This window comes from Polypterus senegalus, chromosome 16 (genome assembly GCF_016835505.1).
Source record: "Polypterus senegalus isolate Bchr_013 chromosome 16, ASM1683550v1, whole genome shotgun sequence".
In the NCBI taxonomy this organism is placed as follows: Eukaryota; Metazoa; Chordata; class Cladistia; order Polypteriformes; family Polypteridae; genus Polypterus; species Polypterus senegalus.
This window is the reverse complement of record NC_053169.1, coordinates 168,623-189,172: the sequence shown is the minus strand read 5'-3', so window position 1 is coordinate 189,172 and position 20,550 is coordinate 168,623. Positions and strand designations below refer to the sequence as shown.

Here is a 20,550-nt window from a genome sequence, read left to right as displayed (position 1 = left end):
GGTGCACCCGCCACATGGAGCAGAAAAGCAAAATGATTCCAATGACGTAGAAGGACAAGACAAGAAGATGCGAGCCCCTGCCCCCCCAAAGGTGGCAACTGTCTGCGTTGGGGGAGATGGGGAAGTCCCTAAGCCTGGCATCGTGGTGGTCTGCAATCCCATGAGGGGCGCATCGATCGGGCAGGTCACACGCTGACATTCCACCTGCTCATGTGCAAGCAACAATAAAAAAGAAAAAGAAAAGTGGGCGAAGTATATGACGTTCGGCTGTGTGTGTCACGAGAAGGACTCTCGACAGGCCTGAAGACGTGGAATCTCGAAGTTTCTGTTACACGTAATGGCAATCCACGTCTTTGGCTCGTTTTTCTGGGGGCAATCAAACTGCTAAGGAGGTGTGACATGAAGATCCAACTCGCTGTATCCTAACTACAGGGTCATGGGGGTCTGCTGGAGCCAATCCCTGTCAAGGCACAAGGCAGGAAACAAACCCTGGGCAGGGCGCCAGTCCACCACGGGGCACACACCCGCACACCAAGCACACACTTGGGACAATTTAGGATCGCCAATGCACCTAACCTGCATGTCTTTGGACTGTGGGAGGAAACCCACACAGACACGGAGAGAATACGCAAACTCCACGCAGGGAGGACCCGGGAAGTGAACCCAGGCGGGTCTCCTAACTGCACTACCCACTGCACCACCGTGCCACCCGATGACCACATATGTTAAAAATAAATAAAACATTCTGGGGGCTTCCTGGTGTCACGTGATTGCCCATTCAAGCAAGAGCTTTCTGTTCTGTCGAGTGGTCACCGAGGGTCTCTCACATTCAGATTGATTTTGTCCGCTTCAAACGTGGGGCCGATTAAATTGCTTGATGTCACCAGGCGGGTCACAGCTTGTCCTTGTTAAGCTGTCCCCCTGTCCTCTCTTGTCCATTCTGGCCCCCTAACTGTTGCTCTCATCCCTTCATCACCAGCGCCTTGCCACAAGAATAGCTGCCATCTTGTCATCCAGGTGCATGCCACACATTGATAGGGGGTGGTGTGGCACCCCCTGCCATCAATCTAAAGTGCTTTGAGTGTTCAGGAAGGCGCTATATAAATGAACTCCATGGAAACACTGGGAAACATGGGGGCAAAACTCGACAAACTGAACACAGGCCTGGTGGGGACACAAAGCCCGCCAACTGCACACAGGGACAGGGAGAAGGCGCAGACTGGGGGTACACCTGGGGAGAACACGCAAATCCACCATAGACACAATAGGGGTGGTGGGGGATTGGGGTCTGGGAAGTGAAAATGTGCAAACTGAGCTGTGGTTCGGAACCATGAAGCAGCAGGGCTACCCGGCCCACCACCACCACCTCTACAATACCACCCTTCGTCATACGTTTAATTCAGTGAGTGCATTCTCACTTCTTTGGTTCTTTGGACTGCAGGAAGACCCCACAAGAACACGGGGAAAAACATGCAAACATCACACAGAAGGCACCCCAGGGGACCACTGCACCGAGGGAGCAGCGCAGCCTACTAAATCAGAAAAAGGATATTCGGCAAAGCCCACCTCCAGCAGCGCACTGGACCCCCCCTGTCCTCCGTGGGCCCCCCACGGCATGCAGACGCAAGTCCTCGGGCCGACTAGCCGAACATGTGACTGGACTGCTGGGTGACTCGAATGAAAGTGGTCCTCCGACTCAGCTCCTTCAGCTTGGCCGCCCCCACGTAAGTGCAAGTGGAGCGCAGACCTCCGAGAATGTCTCGAATGGTGTCCTCCACGTCGCCCTTGTAGGGGACCTCCACCGTGCGACCCTCCGAGGCCCTAAAGACACAGACAGGACAGACGTTACTATGGCGACATCTCAAACCTGCTTGATCCAGTTTGGGGTCACAGGGCGAGTCCTTCATTAATATCGGGTTTTGAAATATTCAGACAGACTGGAGCGTTCACACCCAAATTTTCTAATGTTGAGAAGCCAGCCGGTCCCCACTCTGGGACGTTCAGGACTTCTGTTGAGTGCTGCGGCCCGGCCGTCTGGGGCAGGGAGTGGGCCGGCGAGTGGGCTCACTTTAGGAGTCCAACAGGGGGATCCTTCAAGATTGCTGGCTGAGATTGAATGGAGCCGAGCGCTGCTGAAGGAAGTGGGGAGTCCCACTGACCCTTAGGGGGGAAACAAAGAAACCCCCTCGGCTGGCACATCCAGACAGGCCATGCTGTGTCTGTGCCACTCAACTTACCAAGACAGAAGGTCACCCAGCAGCTCAAACAAGATGAACTGATTACGCCCAGCTTGTAATTTTATTATATTGCGGGCCCTCAATTGTGTACTCTGCTTGTTTAAATTTTGGGCAAATCTACAAATGTGTATTAAACAAGCTGTGCTGCCCGCCTAAGATGGGTGCAATCTAAGAAATCAGTGTAGACCTCACTTGCATTTGCACCATCCGTTAGAATGTGTTTTGTCATTCACGCAGTAATAAAAAAGCAGTGCATTTTATATTCCAACAGATGGCGCATCACAAAGATTTGTAGTAATAAAATGCAGTGCGCCATCTGTTGGAATGACAAATGCATTGCATTTTATTATCATTTTAAATGTAATGCACATGTCTCTGTTCTACAGGCATGGAATTTGAAATGGGATTTGTAAAAACAGCATTAATGCTTGTGATGCGTCATCTGTTGGAATGATACATGCAATGCATTTTCTTACTACAAATGTTGGTAATGCCACATTGTGATGACAGAAACATAGCAACTGGAGGGACACACAGACACTTGTCCTTTTATTAAGATGTCTGTCTGTCTCCCATACAGTTCTACACCTTTGACTGATCTGGACTCTTTAGGACTTTACAGACAAGACAGACCACTTTGGAAACTAAAAAGAAAAGCCAGCACCCTTGGGTGAATTTCAGCAGGTTTCACTCCCTCTGCCAAGCTCATTTGACCCCGGGTTCAAGTAGACTACTGGCAGAGCGTGGCGCTGTACCCATAAGCCATTACACGTGTTGTACTGCGTCGGCTTCTATGCGGAGCAGTTACAGTGTGGCTTTCAAATTGCCTTCAGTTTTTGTTTTGTGTTCGTACTTCTTCAATTTTAGTGCCCGCCTGCTCACCCCACCCTCACTTCTCCATTTTCAATATAAACACAAAATGGCAGCCACATTAGGGTTGCGAACTGAAGTTGGCATCGTGACTGGCGTCTCTACAGTGCCAGGGCTCACCTGTATTCGGCGACACCTCCCACGTACTTCTTCATGGCCGTGTCCGAGCTCATCCCGTAAAAGAGCTTCACCTTTTTGCCGTTTTTCTCGATGACTTCCCCTGCAGACTGGTCATGGCCGGCGAGCATCCCACCCAGCATCACAAAATCGGCTCCGGCACCTAATTGGGGGGGGTTTGAGAGACGTAGCAGAGGGTTAATATGGAGCCTGCAGGGTGGGACAGTCCAGCAATATCTTAGTACATTCAAATAATTCAGATGATGACGGGCCACTCGGGCCAACCAGCTCATTCATCCTGCCCACCGCGACTGCTCAGAACATCAAGTCGAGCTCTGCAGGCCCCCAATGGCCGCCTCTCCACCAGTCTGTGGCTCTCCGTGTGAAGGAACACATTTGAGCGAAATCTGGAGAACCTCCTCCTCATTCCAATGTGGTCAGCCGATGTCCTCTTCCACCACGTCCTCCGTAAGCGATGGAGAGGATGAAGACAACGAAGAGCATCAGGTGGCGCTGCTTAGCAACTCTGAGGACTCAGGTTTGCTTCTCAGTCCAGTCAGTGTGTGTGTGTGTGTCCGTCTGTCTGTGTCTCTCTCTATCAGTTTGTGTCTCTGCGTGTGTGCCTGTGTCTGTCTGTCTGTCAGTGTGTGTGTCTGTGTCTGTCTGTCAGTGTGTGTGTCTGTGTCTGTCTGTCTGTCTGTCAGTCAGTGTGTGTGGGTGTGTCTGTCTGTCTGCCTGTCTGTCTGTCTGTCTGTCTGTCAGTCAGTGTGTGTGTGTGTGTCTGTCTGTCTGTCTGTCTGTCAGTGTCTGTGTCTGTGTCTGTCTGTCTGTCAGTGTGTGTGTCTGTGTCTGTCTGTCTGTCTGTCTGTCAGTCAGTGTGTGTGGGTGTGTCTGTCTGTCTGTCAGTGTGTGTGGGTGTGTCTGTCTGTCTGTCTGTCAGTCAGTGTGTGTGGGCGTGTCTGTCTGTCTGTGTGCCTGTCTGTCTGTCCGTGTGTCAGTGTGTGTGTCTGTCTGTCTGTGTCTCTCTCTGTCTATCAGTTTGTGTCTCTGCGTGTGTGTCTGTCTGTCTGTCTGTGTGTCTGTCTGTCTGTCTGTCTGTGTGTCTCTCTGTGTGTCTGTCTGTCTTAGCCCATTGCCATGGAGTTCTTTGACAGCCTGGCGCTGAGCCCATTAAGGATATCATTTAATGTAAATTAATTTATTATTATTATTATTATTAAAATAAACATTTGCTTCAAACATAACTGCTTTGAATTCCACTCTCCCTCTACTGGTGGCTGTGAAAATGGCAATACAGGTAACAGCAGGTAAGTAAGCCGACCACAACACCAAGTGGTCCGTGCCAGGACAGATGCAGCGGGGGGGCTCACTGGGTTTCCACAGGGGGCTGACGCGACATCACAATACAAATAAAGCCCCCATTTTCACTTGAGGACGAGCACAGCTGTGACTGCACGAGCTCAGAAGGATCCCACCGCTGCCACCAAATGCAGGTTGTGTCGCTCCAACACATGTGAGGTGCCACTGGGGGGTGAGAAGTGTGTAAGGGTGTCGAGGGTCTCGGAGCTCAGACTTACCAAACGCCTTGGCCACGTCACCTGGACAGCAGCAGCCGCCATCCTAAAAGAGAATCCAATCAAAACAAAGACGTGAGCCCATAATAGTAATAAACAGCCTGCCAAGGTGCACCATAAAGTTTAGACATCAAACACTGGGGGGCTGATTATCGCACTGTGGTAATCCCACCCCTCAATCCGGGCTTTCAGTTTTTTTCCCTTTAGTTTGGTCATTTCTGTTGCCCCCATATGTTTATGCACTTTCACATTTTTGTATTTAATGACTTTTAATTGTTTATTCGGCCCAAAGGAGAGGAGAGGACCGCCTGTCAAACCCTCAACACCAAAGTCCAACCGCAAACCAGAAATCAAAGTCCGAGGGAGAAGCGGTGGACTCGGAGACCAGAGAGTTGACAAAGGGGTCCGCGTTTGGGTCACTTGAGTTTCTGTCCCATTCCCGGACATTGAATGGCTCTCTGCACTACGCCAATGACACAAGGCAGGCCATTGTGCCACATAACTTCCATGGCAACCGGGGGCCTCACGCCGGTAACAGGAATGATAATCTGGAGAGCACAAACTTTTTAAATATGAAGAAGTATTTTCGGATTGTGCGTTTCTTGTAAGGACCCCCGGGGTACAGCCTGATTGTCACATTACGGTCGGAGGTGGCACTTACAGAGATGATGTGTCCCTTGAGCCCATGAGCAGAGTCGGCGCACTCAATGACAGCACTCAGCTGAGGGTAGCCGACCCCCGTCTTGATGCGGGTGGTGCAGACGGATCCTGTCACATAAAGCATAAAAAAGGGCCATTACTGGGTAGTGTAGTGACCTGGCCGGAGACCACCAAGCCCACTTATCTACTGGATGGCGGTTCGGACCCACCGAGGTGCTGTAAACGCCACTGATGACAATGACGAGGATGCTGCTGGCACTTTAATGGGAACTGAAGTTTGGGCCATCACTGATGTCTGACCTGAGGCAAATAAGAAAACGGGGCAGCAAGAATACCCCAGAGCCCCCCCAAGCAAGTTGGTCACGTGACATCCCCCAGCCCATTAATTTGGATTCACAATTGGAACAAGGAGACCTTGGGAGCCATCAGTGTCATCGGGTGACCTTCATGGACACAAATACCCACCCCAGCAGGACGGGGACAAAGTGGGCTGTGCACCTCTGGTGGTCTCACTATGAGTCCGGCTCAAGGGTTACATGCATTTCACTATCGAGCGGACCACCTCGCGGACATCAAAGTGAGCATGCAAACAGGTGCCGGCCATGCTGAGGGTCGGCCAACTGTCCTCGGGTCTACCGGGCTCACACATCACACGGCCCCCCGGCACGGCCAGAATTCCTCACTTGGGAGAGACGAGCGGAAACGTCAGAAGGAGTCGCTCTGGATGGACACAGCAAGGAGGGGACGAGCGCAAAAGCGAAATAATAAAACACGGTAAAGCCGCCTTCTCAGGACGAAGCGCCGTGTCATCAGCTCTACCTGGTCCAATGCCCACTTTTATGATGTCGGCACCAGAAAGAATCAACTCCTCCACCATCTCGCCTGTTACGACATTGCCAGCCTGTAAAAAACAAAAAGAGAGAAAATTAGAAACACGGAAACAGCAGACGATAGACGATGGATGGTCAGAGCTCTGTCTGTCTGTCTGTCTGTCTGTCCTGGCACAGAACACACGGCTGAGCCCGTTACCTCCGCACCCTGCTAGTGGTTTGTACCCAAACAGATCAGTGGCACCCTGACACAAATAATCAGAGGTTAGACAGATAAATAGATGTGTGAAAGGCACTATATAATAGATAGATAGATATGAAAGGCACTATATAAAAGATAGATAGATGGATATGAAAGGCACTATATAATAGATGGATAGATAATGAAAGGCACTATATAATAGATGGATAGATAATGAAAGGCACTATATAATAGATAGAACTATATAAAAGATAGAAAGTATCACACATGCATTCCAGAGGGCCGCTTTCCAGGCTTATCAAAAGCACGCAGTACCACCCTAGAAAAACAGGGGTCACTATCACTAACAGTTTTGTCTCCTTTTCCCCCCCACGGCACACAGCAGACCCCCCCTAACAGGTGACAGAGCCTTAGAAGCCCCGCCCCTTCCTGCCCAGATGATATAAAGGATGGTGGTATCACAATTGCACCCGAGTGCCCAGTTGTCTGACTCTATGAGAAGGCACTGCCAGAGGCCGACAGGAGGCTGTTGCCCATTTTCCGTTTCTGAAATGCAGACTAAACAGGGTTTGCCAGGTTGGCTCCCCGATTATATCGAGACTTGCTTGGCCTTCTCACTCACTAGAGACACATTGATATGAAACATGCTTTATCTGTCTGTGCTACATGGCATTTTTTCAATCTATCCATGTCGGACAGACAGACAGATTATTCTTTTCACATTCCATAATTTCTTTAAATTTTAAGAACATGCTTTGTTGCCCTTCAGGCTAGAAGGTTTTTGGTCATCCTCTCCCTTGAAGGGCATTTGTGAGTGTTTGGAGGGTTTTGAACTTCAAAAAAACAAAAAACAAACCAAGTCCCATTTTGGACATGAACTCTAACCCAAATTGTAATTCTTAAGGCCTGCCATCTGAGTTTGGGGCCAGGCTGCCTTTAGGTGAGGCCCACTTCTGCCTATTTGTTTTTGAAGTCAATGTTGTGTATTCAGAGGCCTGTTTTGACAGTTTTGTTAAGCCATATCATAAATAGATAGATAGATGTGAAAGGCACTATATAACGGATAGATAGATAGATGTGAAAGACACTATCTATCTATCTATCTATATAACGTAGATCTCCTAACTCACAGAGTGCCTTTCGCGTCTGTTAACGCTGTTGGTGAGATTTACGTGTATCTCGCATATCCACACTCGCACACGAGGGTATCATTGAAATTTAGGAAAGCATCAAACCCCACTGCTGCCACCACCAGGTCAGGTTACAGGCTGCTTTTAGAAGTCCCCCCCACCCACCCCCTTGGCCCACACGAGGTAATACCCTCAGATAGAGCGTCACACCACCGCCCCCTCAGTGCGACTGGCCTGCCCCGCATGGTGCTTTAGTAGGCACAGAGGCTGCACAGGTTCAGTTCCCGGGCCCAAAAGCAGAGCTCGGCCATGTTGGCCGTAATAACAGCTAGAGTAGCAGACGCGTTTCTCTTACCATTATGGTGTGGTTGGGAAATTTTCCCCGAACGGTTTTCACAAATTCCACAAAATGCTCCGAATAGCCGTTGGCGACGTCAAGGCAGATGTACTTGATGAGCGGCACGGCCTCCAGAATTCGGCAGAGTTTCTCCAGGTCTGCCTGCCCGCTCCCTGAACTTGCCGCCACGTGCTGAAGACAACAAAAATAAAAATGAAAGATCAGTCAAGCAGCCGCGGTAAGCTGGTTAGTCACGAGTGTCCATACTTGCAGTTTACATCACGGCAGGGAAGTGCGTTCGCTTCTCTATGCAGAGGCAGAGGGAGATGACAAAGCGTTGGGGTCACACGAATCGCCCCCCGTGACGTCTGTTGCACTTCATCGGTCTGAGCACTGCAGGTCACTTGTGGACACTGGAATGTCACGAGTCCAGAATGTTTGTGTCCATAATGGCGACTTTGGAATGACTTTTTGTTTTTCGTCTGGCGCCTTCCTGGCCCACCGGTATGAGGAAACCCCCCACACATGACACACCATCAGCCCGTCTTGGTGTCTGCTTCTACAAAACGACGATCATTTTGTGTTTCTTGGATGCTTGTGGCCATCTAAGACCCAGAAACGTCATCTTTTTTGGACCAGGAAGTCACACCCTTCCGATAAACCAATGGGTGTCTGCAGCAAAAATGAGGAATCAGAAGGACTTGAAGTTCTGCAGCCCACCTGAAAAGACCGCCAATGGGATACGAGGGGTCAAAACTTTAAGAAAATGGGGATCATTAATATCCCACATGGAGTTTCTCGAGGCGGCTGATCACACATCTGGTCATAGTTTTGAGGTCTGATTCTTACCTGGTGGTCCTAAGCGCTCTTAAGAGTCGCCCCCCCCAGGAAGGTTCAAAATGATAGACTTCAAACATAGGCATGTGGGGTATCGTTTTAGACGATTTCATGTCAGCGATTATAAATATTGGGTTATTTTTGTTTTTTTCAATTAATATCAAGAATTTTTAATATTTTAGATATTTAATTCAACTATTCCTGTTGATGTTGTATGAGGTGTGACAATTTAATCCTTTGGATGAACCTGAATGTGTGTGTGTGTGTGTGTGTGTGTATCTGTGTGCTCTGCTGTCACCGTCAAAGTAAAGCTAAATGACGATGACGACGCCATTGACGGAAACGTACCTGGAGCTATTTCTGGGGTGACCTGGGGGGTCCGTTGTCACCTTACGCCAGATGTCAGAAACGTTTTCATTTTTTGGGAAGGGCCAGGAATCATGAGGGGCGACGCCACAAGTCGGGTGAAGCGGGTGAACATGACCCAGAATCTCAAAGGAAGAAGAACCAGCATGAAGAAAGGAGGCTGTTTGGAGGGCTAAAGGGGGTCCTGCCCACTACTTTCAAAGCGACAGTCCCGTTGGACTCCACTTTTATAGAATTATCACATTCTTCAGGGATTTGCCATCGTCGCTGACCTTTCTGTTGTGATGTTTTGTGCCACCGCCACGTGTCGGAGGGGCTGTGCAGCCCCCTAGGGTACTCAAATGAAGGCGGGGCCCCTGAATACCCATGAGACCCCCTGAATCGAGTCCTCTGGGCCGAAGCCTGTGGCAAGCTAAATTCAATGTATTTGAAGATCTCTTGACAGGCTAGATTTCAGCAGTTATGGGGGTAGAACACCAAGGGGGCTGGTTGAGACCCCTGCCCATTTTATTTATTTATTGTGTCTTCTCCTCTAATATCCCAAAGACAAGTTTAGGCCGATTGGCAACTAAAACTGTGCCCCCGTGTGCGGGTTGTCCTCCTATGGATGATAGACGGCGGTGGGCCCGTAGCCCATCCAGGAAACACTCCAGCCCCAGGTCTCTGAAAGGCCGCCAGTGTTTATTTCCATCGTCAGGTCCGCTGCCAGCGTTGCTAGGGGCGGGTCCTCTGAGGTCACGACCCTCCCGTAGTCGAGGTGACTGGATTGACGGCCCCCCATATCAAATCTCTGAAGGACTCGGACTTTATCTTTGTGTGCTTTCACGTTTGACCACCTTGTTCTCTCGACCTCGATTATTGGCTCTCGTTTGGGTCTTTGGAATTTATTTATTTTTTTAACATTCAGCTCCAGTTTTTCATCCCCATGCACAGCTGCCGCCCCCCCCCCCAAATTAGTGAATTATTCAGGTTTCAGAGGAGTCACATTTCATTACGGGCTCCCCCGGCAGGACGATTTTCTTACCTCCAAACACTCTGGGAAGTCGGCAGCAAACTTCTTCCACTCTTCCAGGGAGTAGTGCTTGTGGAGGGCCGTGAAGAGCGTGTGCTGGACGGGACAGAAGAGCAGCAGGCGTCGCGTTACTAATCGGCACTCGCGTCAATGCGCTTCATCTAGTAAAGAAGAGCAGCCTCAAGACACTCGCATGATGGGATTTACATCCACAAGAACACACAGAGACAGGGAAGTGATGAGCATCAAACACAAGCGGGGGCCACACGAGTGCATCAGCATTGTTAGTGGGACACGGCCAGGCGACGGCACAAACCTCTGGCGGGCACAGCACTGGTGACCTCCACCGCTCACATCATATTCTAACCAGACTGGGGGTGTGGCCTAACCCAGCTGGCGCAGGACACAAGGTAAGCACAAACCTGGGACTGAGCGCCACCCACACACACACACACACACACACACACACACACAAGGGCCAATTCAGCATCACACACTCACCTAACCTACATGTCTTTGGACTGTGGCAGGAAACCGGACCACCAACACCAACACGGAGGGAGCTTGCAGACTCCACACAGGGAGGATCCCAGAGCACAAACACTGGGGGTCTCCGGACTGCGAGGCAGCACTGCTACCACAGTGCCACCATGCCAGCCACTCAGTTAATCAGGCAAATCGAAACCCCCAGCACCGTTTGAGGGATTCTTGTTGTTTCTGTTAGGTAAAATATTTCCAGATTTCTGGAGTTTCAGTTATAGCTAAATTTCCCCTTTGGGACAAATAAAGTACTAACTGTCTATCATATAGCGCCTTTCACATCTATCTATCTATCATCACATGTGTCTGTGGATCACCCCCTTGACTTGTCTTAGGTAAGCAGTCCCAACCCAGGACAGGAGGGGGCGCCGTCACTAATCTCAGCCAGGAGAACACGCCCAGTGAGGACAACTGACTCCGCCCCTTCTGGTCAGAGGAGTAGAAAGGCCGAGGCGCTTACAGAAGGTGGAGCCTCATTCTGGACCACTACTAGTTACCAGTCATGTAATAGCACCACGTTTGAGATCTTATTAAAAGAGGGTGAACCGGCTGGCATCCCAACATTTCTCAAGACCATTGGTTGTACTTTACACAACCACACTGTCAATCATATAGCGCCTTTCACATCTGTCTGTCTGTCTGTCTGTCAATCATATAGCGCCTTTTACATCTGTCTGTCTGTCAATCATATAGCGCCTTTTACATCTGTCTGTCTGTCAATCATATAGCGCCTTTCACATCTGTCTGTCTGTCTGTGTCAATCATATAGCGCCTTTTACATCTGTCTGTCATATAGCGCCTTTCACATCTGTCTGTCTATCTGTCTGTCAATCATATAGCACCTTTCACATGTCTGTCATATAGTGCCTTTCACATCTGTCTGTCAATCATATAGCGCCTTTCACATGTCTGTCTGTCTGTCATATAGTGCCTTTCACATCTGCACATCTAATCTAATAAAGGACGCACAATAAACTGATTAACTGGCACAGGAGGGCCCTGACAGCAAGGTGCCCAAGAACCCAGTGACCACGGCCATCTCAGCAGCACTCCACCGATGAGGCGTTTATGGAGGAGAAGCCACGCACAGAAGCCCCCTCTGCTCACAGGTTTAGGACTCGGAGAGGCTGAACAGAAAGACTCGCTGATCTGACGAGACGAGAATAAAAGTCTCTGGGCAGAACGTGAAGCACAAGGTCAGGAGAAGACCTGGCGCTGCTCATCTCCTGGCTGATGCCATCCCTTCAGTGAGGCCTGGTGGGGGCAGCTTGACACTGTGGGGGTGCAGGGACAGGAGGACCAATGCAGCCAAATCCAGAGGGGTCTTTAAAGAAAAGCTGCTTAGAGTGCAGACCACCTGAGACCAGAGTGATAGCCAAGACAACACCGGAGTGTCCTTGAGTGGTCCTGCCACCACCCAGACCCCAGAACACACGTGGGGAGACCTGAAGATGGCAGCTCACAGACAAGAAGAATGGAATCAACTGCCAGGTGTGCGAAGCTCACAGAGACGGGAGGCCATTCACAGCACTGGAGAGAAAACCAAACCCCTGGGGGCTCCACAGTCAGTGGCAACACTCAAAGTCACAAAAATCAGACAACAGGGCACAGAGCTGCTGACCACCCACCGACTCCTGGGATATTCTAAAGGGGTCCTCGCTGTCACCCGTCCAGAGTTCTTACTCATACGACACGCCGCCACTACCCCCCTAAGATGAAGTGACATCGTTTCGGTTAAAGGCCGGGGACTAACGAGAAGAACGACGACGGAGTTTTGTTTCACATACGGTTTGGGTGCTCAGTTTTGGGGAGCTTCAAAAACCTGACTGAAGTGGGGTTGGGGTGGGGGGTTTACAGCCAGGAACGTCACTCCCTAAGCCTCGATTTGAGGTCTCTTTCCTCCCCCCCATTCCAGGTGGCTCCACCCACCCTCATCTGCCTCACCCTCCATGTGACTTGGTGCCCGCCGTCTGGCCGTGTTCCCCGCTGCCCGACTCGATCACATTCATCATCATTGAGCTCTGCCCCATTAGAAGGCGAGGAGAAGCCCACCGAGAGTGAATCCTCTTCCAACGACCTTCGACCTCACGCCATTGACCTGAAGAGTCCATTCTGCACCTGACCGACCAGAAGGATGAAGTGCGGGCGGACGGAAGTCGTAAAGAGTCTCACCTTGCTGAACACCCGCGCCATCTCAAACGTCCCCGTTGTGTCCATGTTGGCTGCGATGACCGGGATTCCATTGTAGGTCTGCTTGGAGTTACGGAATGTGAAAGTTCTTTGGAGGTCCACCTGCAGAGGAAACCTCAGTTAATGTTGAAGGGGATGTTAATTCATCCCTGCTGGACTGGGGTGGGGGGGGGGTTTTAGGTTTCGTAAATCAGTCCAGTTATGGTCGGCCCCCCAGTGACTTCTCTTTTATTGTGTTCATGAAAGGCACTCTATACCTTGTAGGAGGAGAGCAGGCGTCCCGGATGGGAAGGAACACACAGGAGGCCACAGCAGGAGGACAGACGGTTTGGCCGGCCGCCCGGACTAACGTGCTGTTTGGACCAGCGGAAGCCGAGACTCGGGAGCAGTTCTGTTCCCCCATACGGCAGGTGGCAGTGGTCCTCGTGTGGCCGCAGGGGTGCTTGGGAGTTGGAGTCCGGAAGAGCAACCCTGGGAGACCAGTAGAGGGCGCTCTCCCTACTTTCTATTTGGCTGGGAAGCATTCCAGGGTCCGGCTTGAAAAAGGAGCCCACCACCTCACTTTGGATGAGTCCGAGTCGCAGGTAACGCTCAATGGAGGACCCTTGTTTTGATTAGCTATGGTGGGTGATGACTGCACGTTTGGTGACTTATTGGTTATTGGAACCCGAGATCATGTGCAGTATTCTTGTGTCTGAGGTTTGGGGCTCAGCGGCGCCCCCGTGTGGTCACAACCTCGAATGTTCTTTTCATACTGAAGGACAAGTTAAGGCTGGAAATGCTTCAATTATTAGCCTTGATTTGCGTGTGCGCACACCCTGCCACTCCGTCACCAATGTGACATTCACTCCGCAGTCCCTCGTCACAGACACCCGCTCCAAAATTAACCGCGTCATGTGCTCCCTGGCATTTTAATCTCTGCGACACGTTCACAATGGCCAAGGCTGGCAACCTCAGCTTCAATGCAGTAACAGGGGTTGTGACCACAAGGGGGCGCCACTGAGCTACAAACACAAGACACAACAATGCCCACCACGTCACCTGACAAAATAAACGAGATTCACTTAAACAAAGCACGTCACCGCATTCCCTTTTCCAACACCACAGGCACGATCACAAGAAACACACAACTCTTCTTCCTTCCGCCCTCCCTGCCTCCTGACCCAGCGGTGCGGTGGGCTCATTTTATGCCAGACCCAGGAGTGCTTCTGGTGCCAGGCTGTAGGGAGAAAGTAGGGAGGTCCTCTGCCAACAGCGCCCTCTATCGACACCCAGGGACGCCAACAGGGCTCCACTTCTGGACTCCAACTCCCAAGCACCCCTGCGGGTGTCCCAACTGGGTTGCCATATGAGGAGCACTGCCACCTGGTGTATGGAGGATGGAACAATTCCTGACTCTCGGCTTCTGCTCGGTCTTCCAGGCACAAACTTATTTTTCCATCACGATAGCCAATCATCTGGTATTCCAATCTGGCCACCTGTCCGGGTACGAATGGATGGATATGTAGAGATAAAGTAAACGAATCAAAGGAATCGATTTACTTCCTCAGGCTGTTCACAAGAATCCCATTAGTGAAGCGAGTGAAGCGCCCGCCACCGTTTGAGGGGAGCTGCTGCCGTTATTACATGTTAGAATATTTCTAGATTTTCTAAGCTCCAGTAATAGCTAAAGTTTACTTTGGCACAAATAAAGTACTGTCTATTATATAGCGCCTTGCACATCCATCCATCTATCTATCACATAGGTCCTTTGATATCTGTCTGTCTATCATATAGCGCCTTGCACATCTGTATATCTACTCTAATGAAGGCTGCATTGTAAACGGGGGTCCTGGTCAGTGAGGTCACTCTAAGAGAGCTTCGGGGTCCTCAGCTGAGATGGCAGAACCTGTCTGGAGGACGACGTCCACTTGAGCAGCACTCCACCAGTCAAGTGTTTACGCCGAGTGACTAAACAGAGGACACTCTTAAGTAAAGGCATGTGACAGTTTAAAAGGACTCGGACATCATGAGGAGGAGATCCTCCAGGCAGATCAGACAAACATCAAAGTCTTTGGGCAGAACTCCGAGCACCATGTCTGACAAAGACCAGGCACCGCTCATCACCTGCCTAATACCAGCTCAACGGTCACACCTGGTGATGGCAGCAGCAGGCTACGGGGGTCTGGCAGGCCGGTCAGAACTGAGGGAAGCAGCAATGCAGTCAAAGAAAACCAAAGCACACGACACCTCAGCCTGTCAGTACGACGAGGACCTGCGACAGAGACAAGACAGCACTGCGGGGGCTTCAGGACAAGACCCCGACTTGGAGACGGCAGCTTACAGGCACTTCCCATCCAGTCTAATGGAGCTCAAGAGGATCTGCCAGGACGAGTGGCATCAACTGAATAAATTCAGGCGGGCAAAGCTGGCAGAGACTTCACCAAGATGACACAAGGCTGGAATTTCTGCCAAAGGGGCTTCTGTAAAGTATTGAATGGAGGCTCCGGAAACTTCTAAGAAGGAAAGATTTCAGTTTTGGATTTTTAATAAACTTGCAAACCTTTCTGAAAACTGCGTCCACGTTGTTAATATGGGGTATTGAGTGTGGAATGACGGACAAAAATGGCAAATACCTCCATTTAAAATGAAATCTACAACACAGTAAAGTGGGCAGAAAGTGAAGGGGCCTGAAGACCTCCTGAATCCACTGAATACAGTAAGCCCCCCCTCGGGACAAATAAAGCACCTTCTATCTAGCTATCAATTATATAGCGCCTTTATTTATTATATAGCGCCTTTATTTATTATATAGCACCTTTACAATCTCTATATCAATTACATAGCACCTTTATCGATTATATAGTGCCTTTATTTATTATATAGTGCCTTTACAATCTCTCTATCAATTACATAGCGCCTTTATCGATTATATAGCGCCTTTATCTCTTTCTATCTCTCTGCCTATCAATGGTATAGTGCCTTTCCTGGCTCTTAATTATGCGGTGCCTTTATCTCTCTCATATAGCGACTTGCACATCTACATATCTAAGCTGTATGTCACCAGGGTGATTTGCGCCACTGCCTCACAGATCCAGGGTCCTGGCTTTGAATCCTGTGCCCATCCCAGTCATCATCTGCATGTTCTCCAAGTGTCCTTAGTTTTAAAATTTCCACCCACATCCCAGATGATGCCACCCAGGTCTGTCAGCTCTAAAATTGCCCCCCCATGGCTAAGTGTGTGGCACATGTGTGAATCCTGCTGTCAGAGGATGGCTGCTGCCTCTGGCTTCTCCAACCTTGAACCGGGGGGTCGTTCAATGATCTCAGGTCCTCACTTTATCTCACTGGCTGCCTTGTCGGACCCCTTCCTAGTTGTCACAGTCGAAGTCATTTCACTTGTTGCTTAACGGGTCTATTTTTTATTTTTGTCCCACCCAATACAGTGACCCCCGACCCGAAGGCTGTTTGTCACGTCAGTAAATGAGTGGTCGGCCAGGGGGTCCTGTCAGCTGACGGCTCCTCTCTTGCTATTTTTGGGCTGCAGTTTCGGGTTTCTTCACCTTGAGCGGGCTGCTTCAGTTTAACCTCCAGCGTGACTTTCTTGTCGCCGGAGTTCCGTGTGCTGTCATTTGTTTTCAGTAAAGAACTGCAATAACCGGGCGACTGTCACAGTCTGTCAATCAGCAGGTCAATTTAACAAAACCCCTCATTTTGTCCTAGTGTGTCACACATCGCGTTCCGGCGGCTCTCACGATACACACGAGGGGGTCTTACCTCAGATCTGCTCCGCAGGCTACTTCGCTTCGGTCTTAACAGGACATCCTTAAAGTCCAGCTTGAGGTCCGCATCCACTCTCGGCATGCTGCTCGGTTCAGCGATGATACACCAATGCTTCTCAGGCGTGCCCCCCCAGCGCTTCTCTTCCCCGGTGTGCGGATGCTCTCCAGTCCTGAGCTTAGACAGCCAAAGCCGGGTGTCTCCTCAGAGAAGGTATTTATAGCCGGGGAGCGCCTCTCGCTCGGCCCCTACAGCTTTATTTGGTGAGACCTGCTTTTAGAGCGCAGCATAGCTGCAGTCCTTCAGCCCGCCCCGTCACCGCGTGCGGCACAAATGACTGCAGATGCGCGCGCTCGCTCGCTCGCTCGCTCGCTCGCTCACCCACCTACACACGCGGGCACACGCAGAGCCGAACACTGCAGCAAGTCTCCGCAGCGATCCGGTCTCCGCCAGTCAGCCGACATCCAGCGGACCAAATCAGGACCCGGTGGTGGGGAGTGCGCGGGGCTTAAAGCTCATTTCCATACAGAGGAGAAGAGCTGCGGCAGACACGGCTTTTGTTCTTCGAATAACTGAACCACTTGGCCTTCGCTACTATGGCGGCTCACTGGTTAATACTACAAACCCGGGTCCGTTCCCCGGCTCCTCCATCATAAAGATACCTGATGGCCCACTGTGGGATGATGGGGTTGGTTTGGATTTGGGGCCTGCCCCTGCGGTTAATGCTTCCTGGATGGACTCGGGGTCTTTAAATCCGTTTAATAAGATCTGTTAAGTTTTGCCTGTGGATCTGGGGTGGTGCGGTTGTTACTGGTGTCACCTCATAGCTGCAGAGCCCCCCCCCTTCAAATCCTGCAGCTCCCCTGTACTATAAACAGAAATGCATCATCTTAATGGCATCTTAGGATGATGGAGTCGCCAGAGACGTTCTTAGGCATCCGCGTGGGCCCCCGACCGTTAGAGGGACCCCCAGCCCGGCCCCGACTGTTAGAGGGACCCCCGGCCCGGCCCCGACTAACCATTTTGTTTTTCCTTTTTTTTTCTTGTTGTCGGGCTGTGGGCCTGGGGCCCCTGTCATGCCGCCGTCTGTGCCAGTCCCTCACATAGTGTGTCACGATGCCCTCCTCATCCTAAATTTTATTGTTCTTTTCTGGACATTTTATTAGAACACCTTCCTGAGCTCCGGTGTAGCTACACCCCCTGGACACCCCATACCCCCAATCCAGCACCTGCACATTTCTGAACCGTGTAGGGCCCCCAAACTACTAAGAATGGCCCTGATGTCGCCATGTTTGATTTCTTGACTCCGAGCTACTTGTACCCCTATGCGGGGGTGTGTGTAAAGTTGTGTACTGGTGGGTTTTTATGGTTGCATAAACAGCATACTGGGCTGGTGCTGAATGAGAATGACCAGAGCAGGCCGGACTTCACGAGGACACTCGGCTCTTTTAACGTGTCCATAGTAGCCAGTGTGGCGTTCTGCGTTGGGAAAGCAACCTGAACTCAGAAGAAGCACAAGGTCTGAAGAAACTTCTCAGGACCGCCTGCGCCATCACAGGGCCCACCCTGGACACGCTGGAAGCCATTGTGGAAAATGGGATGGTAGCGACTTTGGGACGCCCTCATGAAAAATCAACCACCAGGGGGCGCACTCTCCCTCTTGGGAGCTCTTCTAGCCACAGGCTCTCTCAACACGGAGTGCTAAGGAGCCCATCTTTGGTCTTTTCTGCCTGCTGCTATCAGGCAATTCAGGGCTTCCTCCTGATGTACTCCAAGTTCATTTTCAAATTTCAGCATTATACATTATTGATTGATTGATTGATTGATTGACTAACTGATTGTATTCTCTGTCCTGTGGGTTTGTGTCTTGTAAACTCCACCTAACCTACTCACCCAGGGCCCATTCAGAGTCCCCAGTTCACCCAAAGTCCACGGCAGCAGACGCAGTGAAGGCGACATCACCACCTGGAGTGAGGGGCTTAGGCCACCAAGTGAGAGTTTTGATGTAAAGACCAACAAACTTCTATCAACTTGTTGGTTATATTCTATCCTGCCATTAAATCGCTCTGCCGCAATGACAATCAGCGCGTTAACCTGCGCCTCGACCCCCCGATCATCAGGAGCGGACTGGGTCTCAAAACGGGCCCGGGCACCTGACGAGGTCGGCCCACGTTGTAATTTTGTTAAAATTTGTGACGAGTACGCGGCTCGCTACTTGCTATGAGCCTGTGATATGAACTCCGTCTAAACTGTTGCCAAACTTAATCTGTACACTGTTGTTTGACGACATGCTTAGAAATAAAATTTAATGAAAAGTGAAAATGGAGTAACACGGCTTACACGTTTTTAGAGTACATGTCAAATGTCAACGTCGTGCCCCGGTACCCCAGTAGCTGCTCATTTACAACGAGATAAATGATAACCGAGGTTATAATGAAAACCTCACATGATTGAAAGGTTCTATTAACTGAACGATGATAAACTAAAATATGTTCCGTCCTAATATGAAAACTTCCTGTCCTGTGCTTTATAATCTTTATTTCGTCATACTAATAATCGCAGCTGAAAACCACTAATTTTCGCTCACGTCGATGACCAGAGAACAATAAAATGCAGAATACATTATCTAAACTAATTATTAGTACCGAAGAATGTAAATACTAGGTATGAGATCAAATAAATTGCAGTAATATATATGCTAACCGGAATGTAGCGGGATCGAAACAGAAATCAGCAAAAGGCAGTTCTGACCAAATGTTCCGCTGCCATGTTGTGTACTTGATGACGTCACCCGGTAGACTACTGTATATAGGACTAGAAATCGCAGTGCCGGGCAGATAATGTTTAGTAGTTTAGAAAATTAACTTGAATGTCACACAGTAACCAGTACATAAAACGGATTTCATGAAACGGCCGGCCCATAACCAGACCAGAGTCCGCGGCACACTGGGCATTGCCCAAATGCCCAGTCGGCCCCGATGATTCACAGAAACCCCCTTTCTGAGGTGCCATGCGGACACCCGCGGAGGCAAACGAGCCTCACACAGGCGGACGTCTCCACGGGTAACTCGGATATGCGGCATTATAAACTCTTATCCGGCTTACAGTTTGGGGCTTTACAGCCTTTTGCTTGGCACTCGCTTCCTGTCGACACGGGCAGAGGATAACCAAGATCGGGCTGTGGAGGCAAATGTTTGGACGATCGCGTTATTCTTTCTCGTGGCTGAAATAACCCGCCTCGATATTTGAGAAACAGTCAAACTGACGTGTGGTGCCCAATCACGGGAGCCGCAGGGTAGGGTAAAGGGCTCATTTATACTTCACGCGACGCGACGCATGCTGCAGCGGACGCTCCTGCTACGCAAGCGTTGAAGTGTTTATACTTGCGCGCGTACTTTACGTAAATCTGGAGGAGTCCACCAGGTGGCAGTGTGAGATATTATCACGGTGAGAACATGTTTGGCTTCTCTGTGTTGTGAATTGCCTAAATCACCTATTAAATTTCGATAACACCTTACCGCAATATCTGTGAAAAGGATGTTTATTGATTAAATCCATCAATCCAGGGATGTGTCCATTCCAACAAGCATTGGGCACGACTGAGAAACAATCCCTGGACGAGGTCTCCGCTCATCGCAAGGTGAATACAAGCACACATACACTAGCGTCATTTTAGCAGCACCAAATCCCCAAATCTGCTTATCTTTGGAAGGAAACCGGAGCACAGTGTGGAATACAAGCAGGAAATACCAGCAACGTAACTCCCTGCGAGACAGCAGTGCTACTGCTCCGCCACCGTGTCACCCCCATGTGTGTAATTATTAACAGTATTCATTATTTAAATAAAATTATATGTAAAATGTAACATACACACTTTAATGCATTTCAT

At 50.1% G+C, this 20,550-nt stretch overlaps 1 protein-coding gene across 2 annotated transcripts; it reads right to left on the bottom strand.

The window, feature by feature from the left end:
* Positions 1 to 739: 739 nt before the first annotated feature.
* Positions 740 to 17,004, bottom strand: gmpr (guanosine monophosphate reductase). Of its 2 annotated transcripts, XM_039738162.1 has the most exons (9): positions 16,659 to 17,003; positions 12,885 to 13,004; positions 10,185 to 10,268; positions 7,976 to 8,149; positions 6,278 to 6,359; positions 5,460 to 5,566; positions 4,802 to 4,844; positions 3,228 to 3,387; positions 740 to 1,821 (listed from the first exon to the last, which is right to left on the bottom strand). In XM_039738162.1, the coding sequence occupies exons 1-9, from the start codon at positions 16,743 to 16,745 to the stop codon at positions 1,641 to 1,643; spliced, it is 1,038 nt and encodes a 345-aa protein (XP_039594096.1). In that variant the 5' UTR covers positions 16,746 to 17,003; the 3' UTR covers positions 740 to 1,640. The 2 variants fall into 2 exon arrangements, with proteins under 2 accessions (XP_039594096.1, XP_039594097.1); XM_039738163.1 differs by lacking the exon at positions 10,185 to 10,268 and having other exon boundaries at positions 16,659 to 17,004.
* Between the last annotated feature and the right edge of the window lie 3,546 nt (positions 17,005 to 20,550).

What these genes read in the sequence shown, in the direction of transcription:
- gmpr (XM_039738162.1), bottom strand. Translation starts at nt 16,745, where the DNA reads ATGCCGAGAGTGGATGCGGACCTCAAGCTGGACTTTAAGGATGTCCTG. An exon ending in TTCCCAACCACACCATAATG is followed by an intron (nt 6,360 to 7,975) that starts GTAAGAGAAACG and finishes TGTTTTTTACAG; the next exon opens with GCTGGCAATGTCGTAACAGG. An exon ending in AAAAGTGGGCATTGGACCAG is followed by an intron (nt 5,567 to 6,277) that starts GTAGAGCTGATG and finishes TTTATGTGACAG; the next exon opens with GATCCGTCTGCACCACCCGC.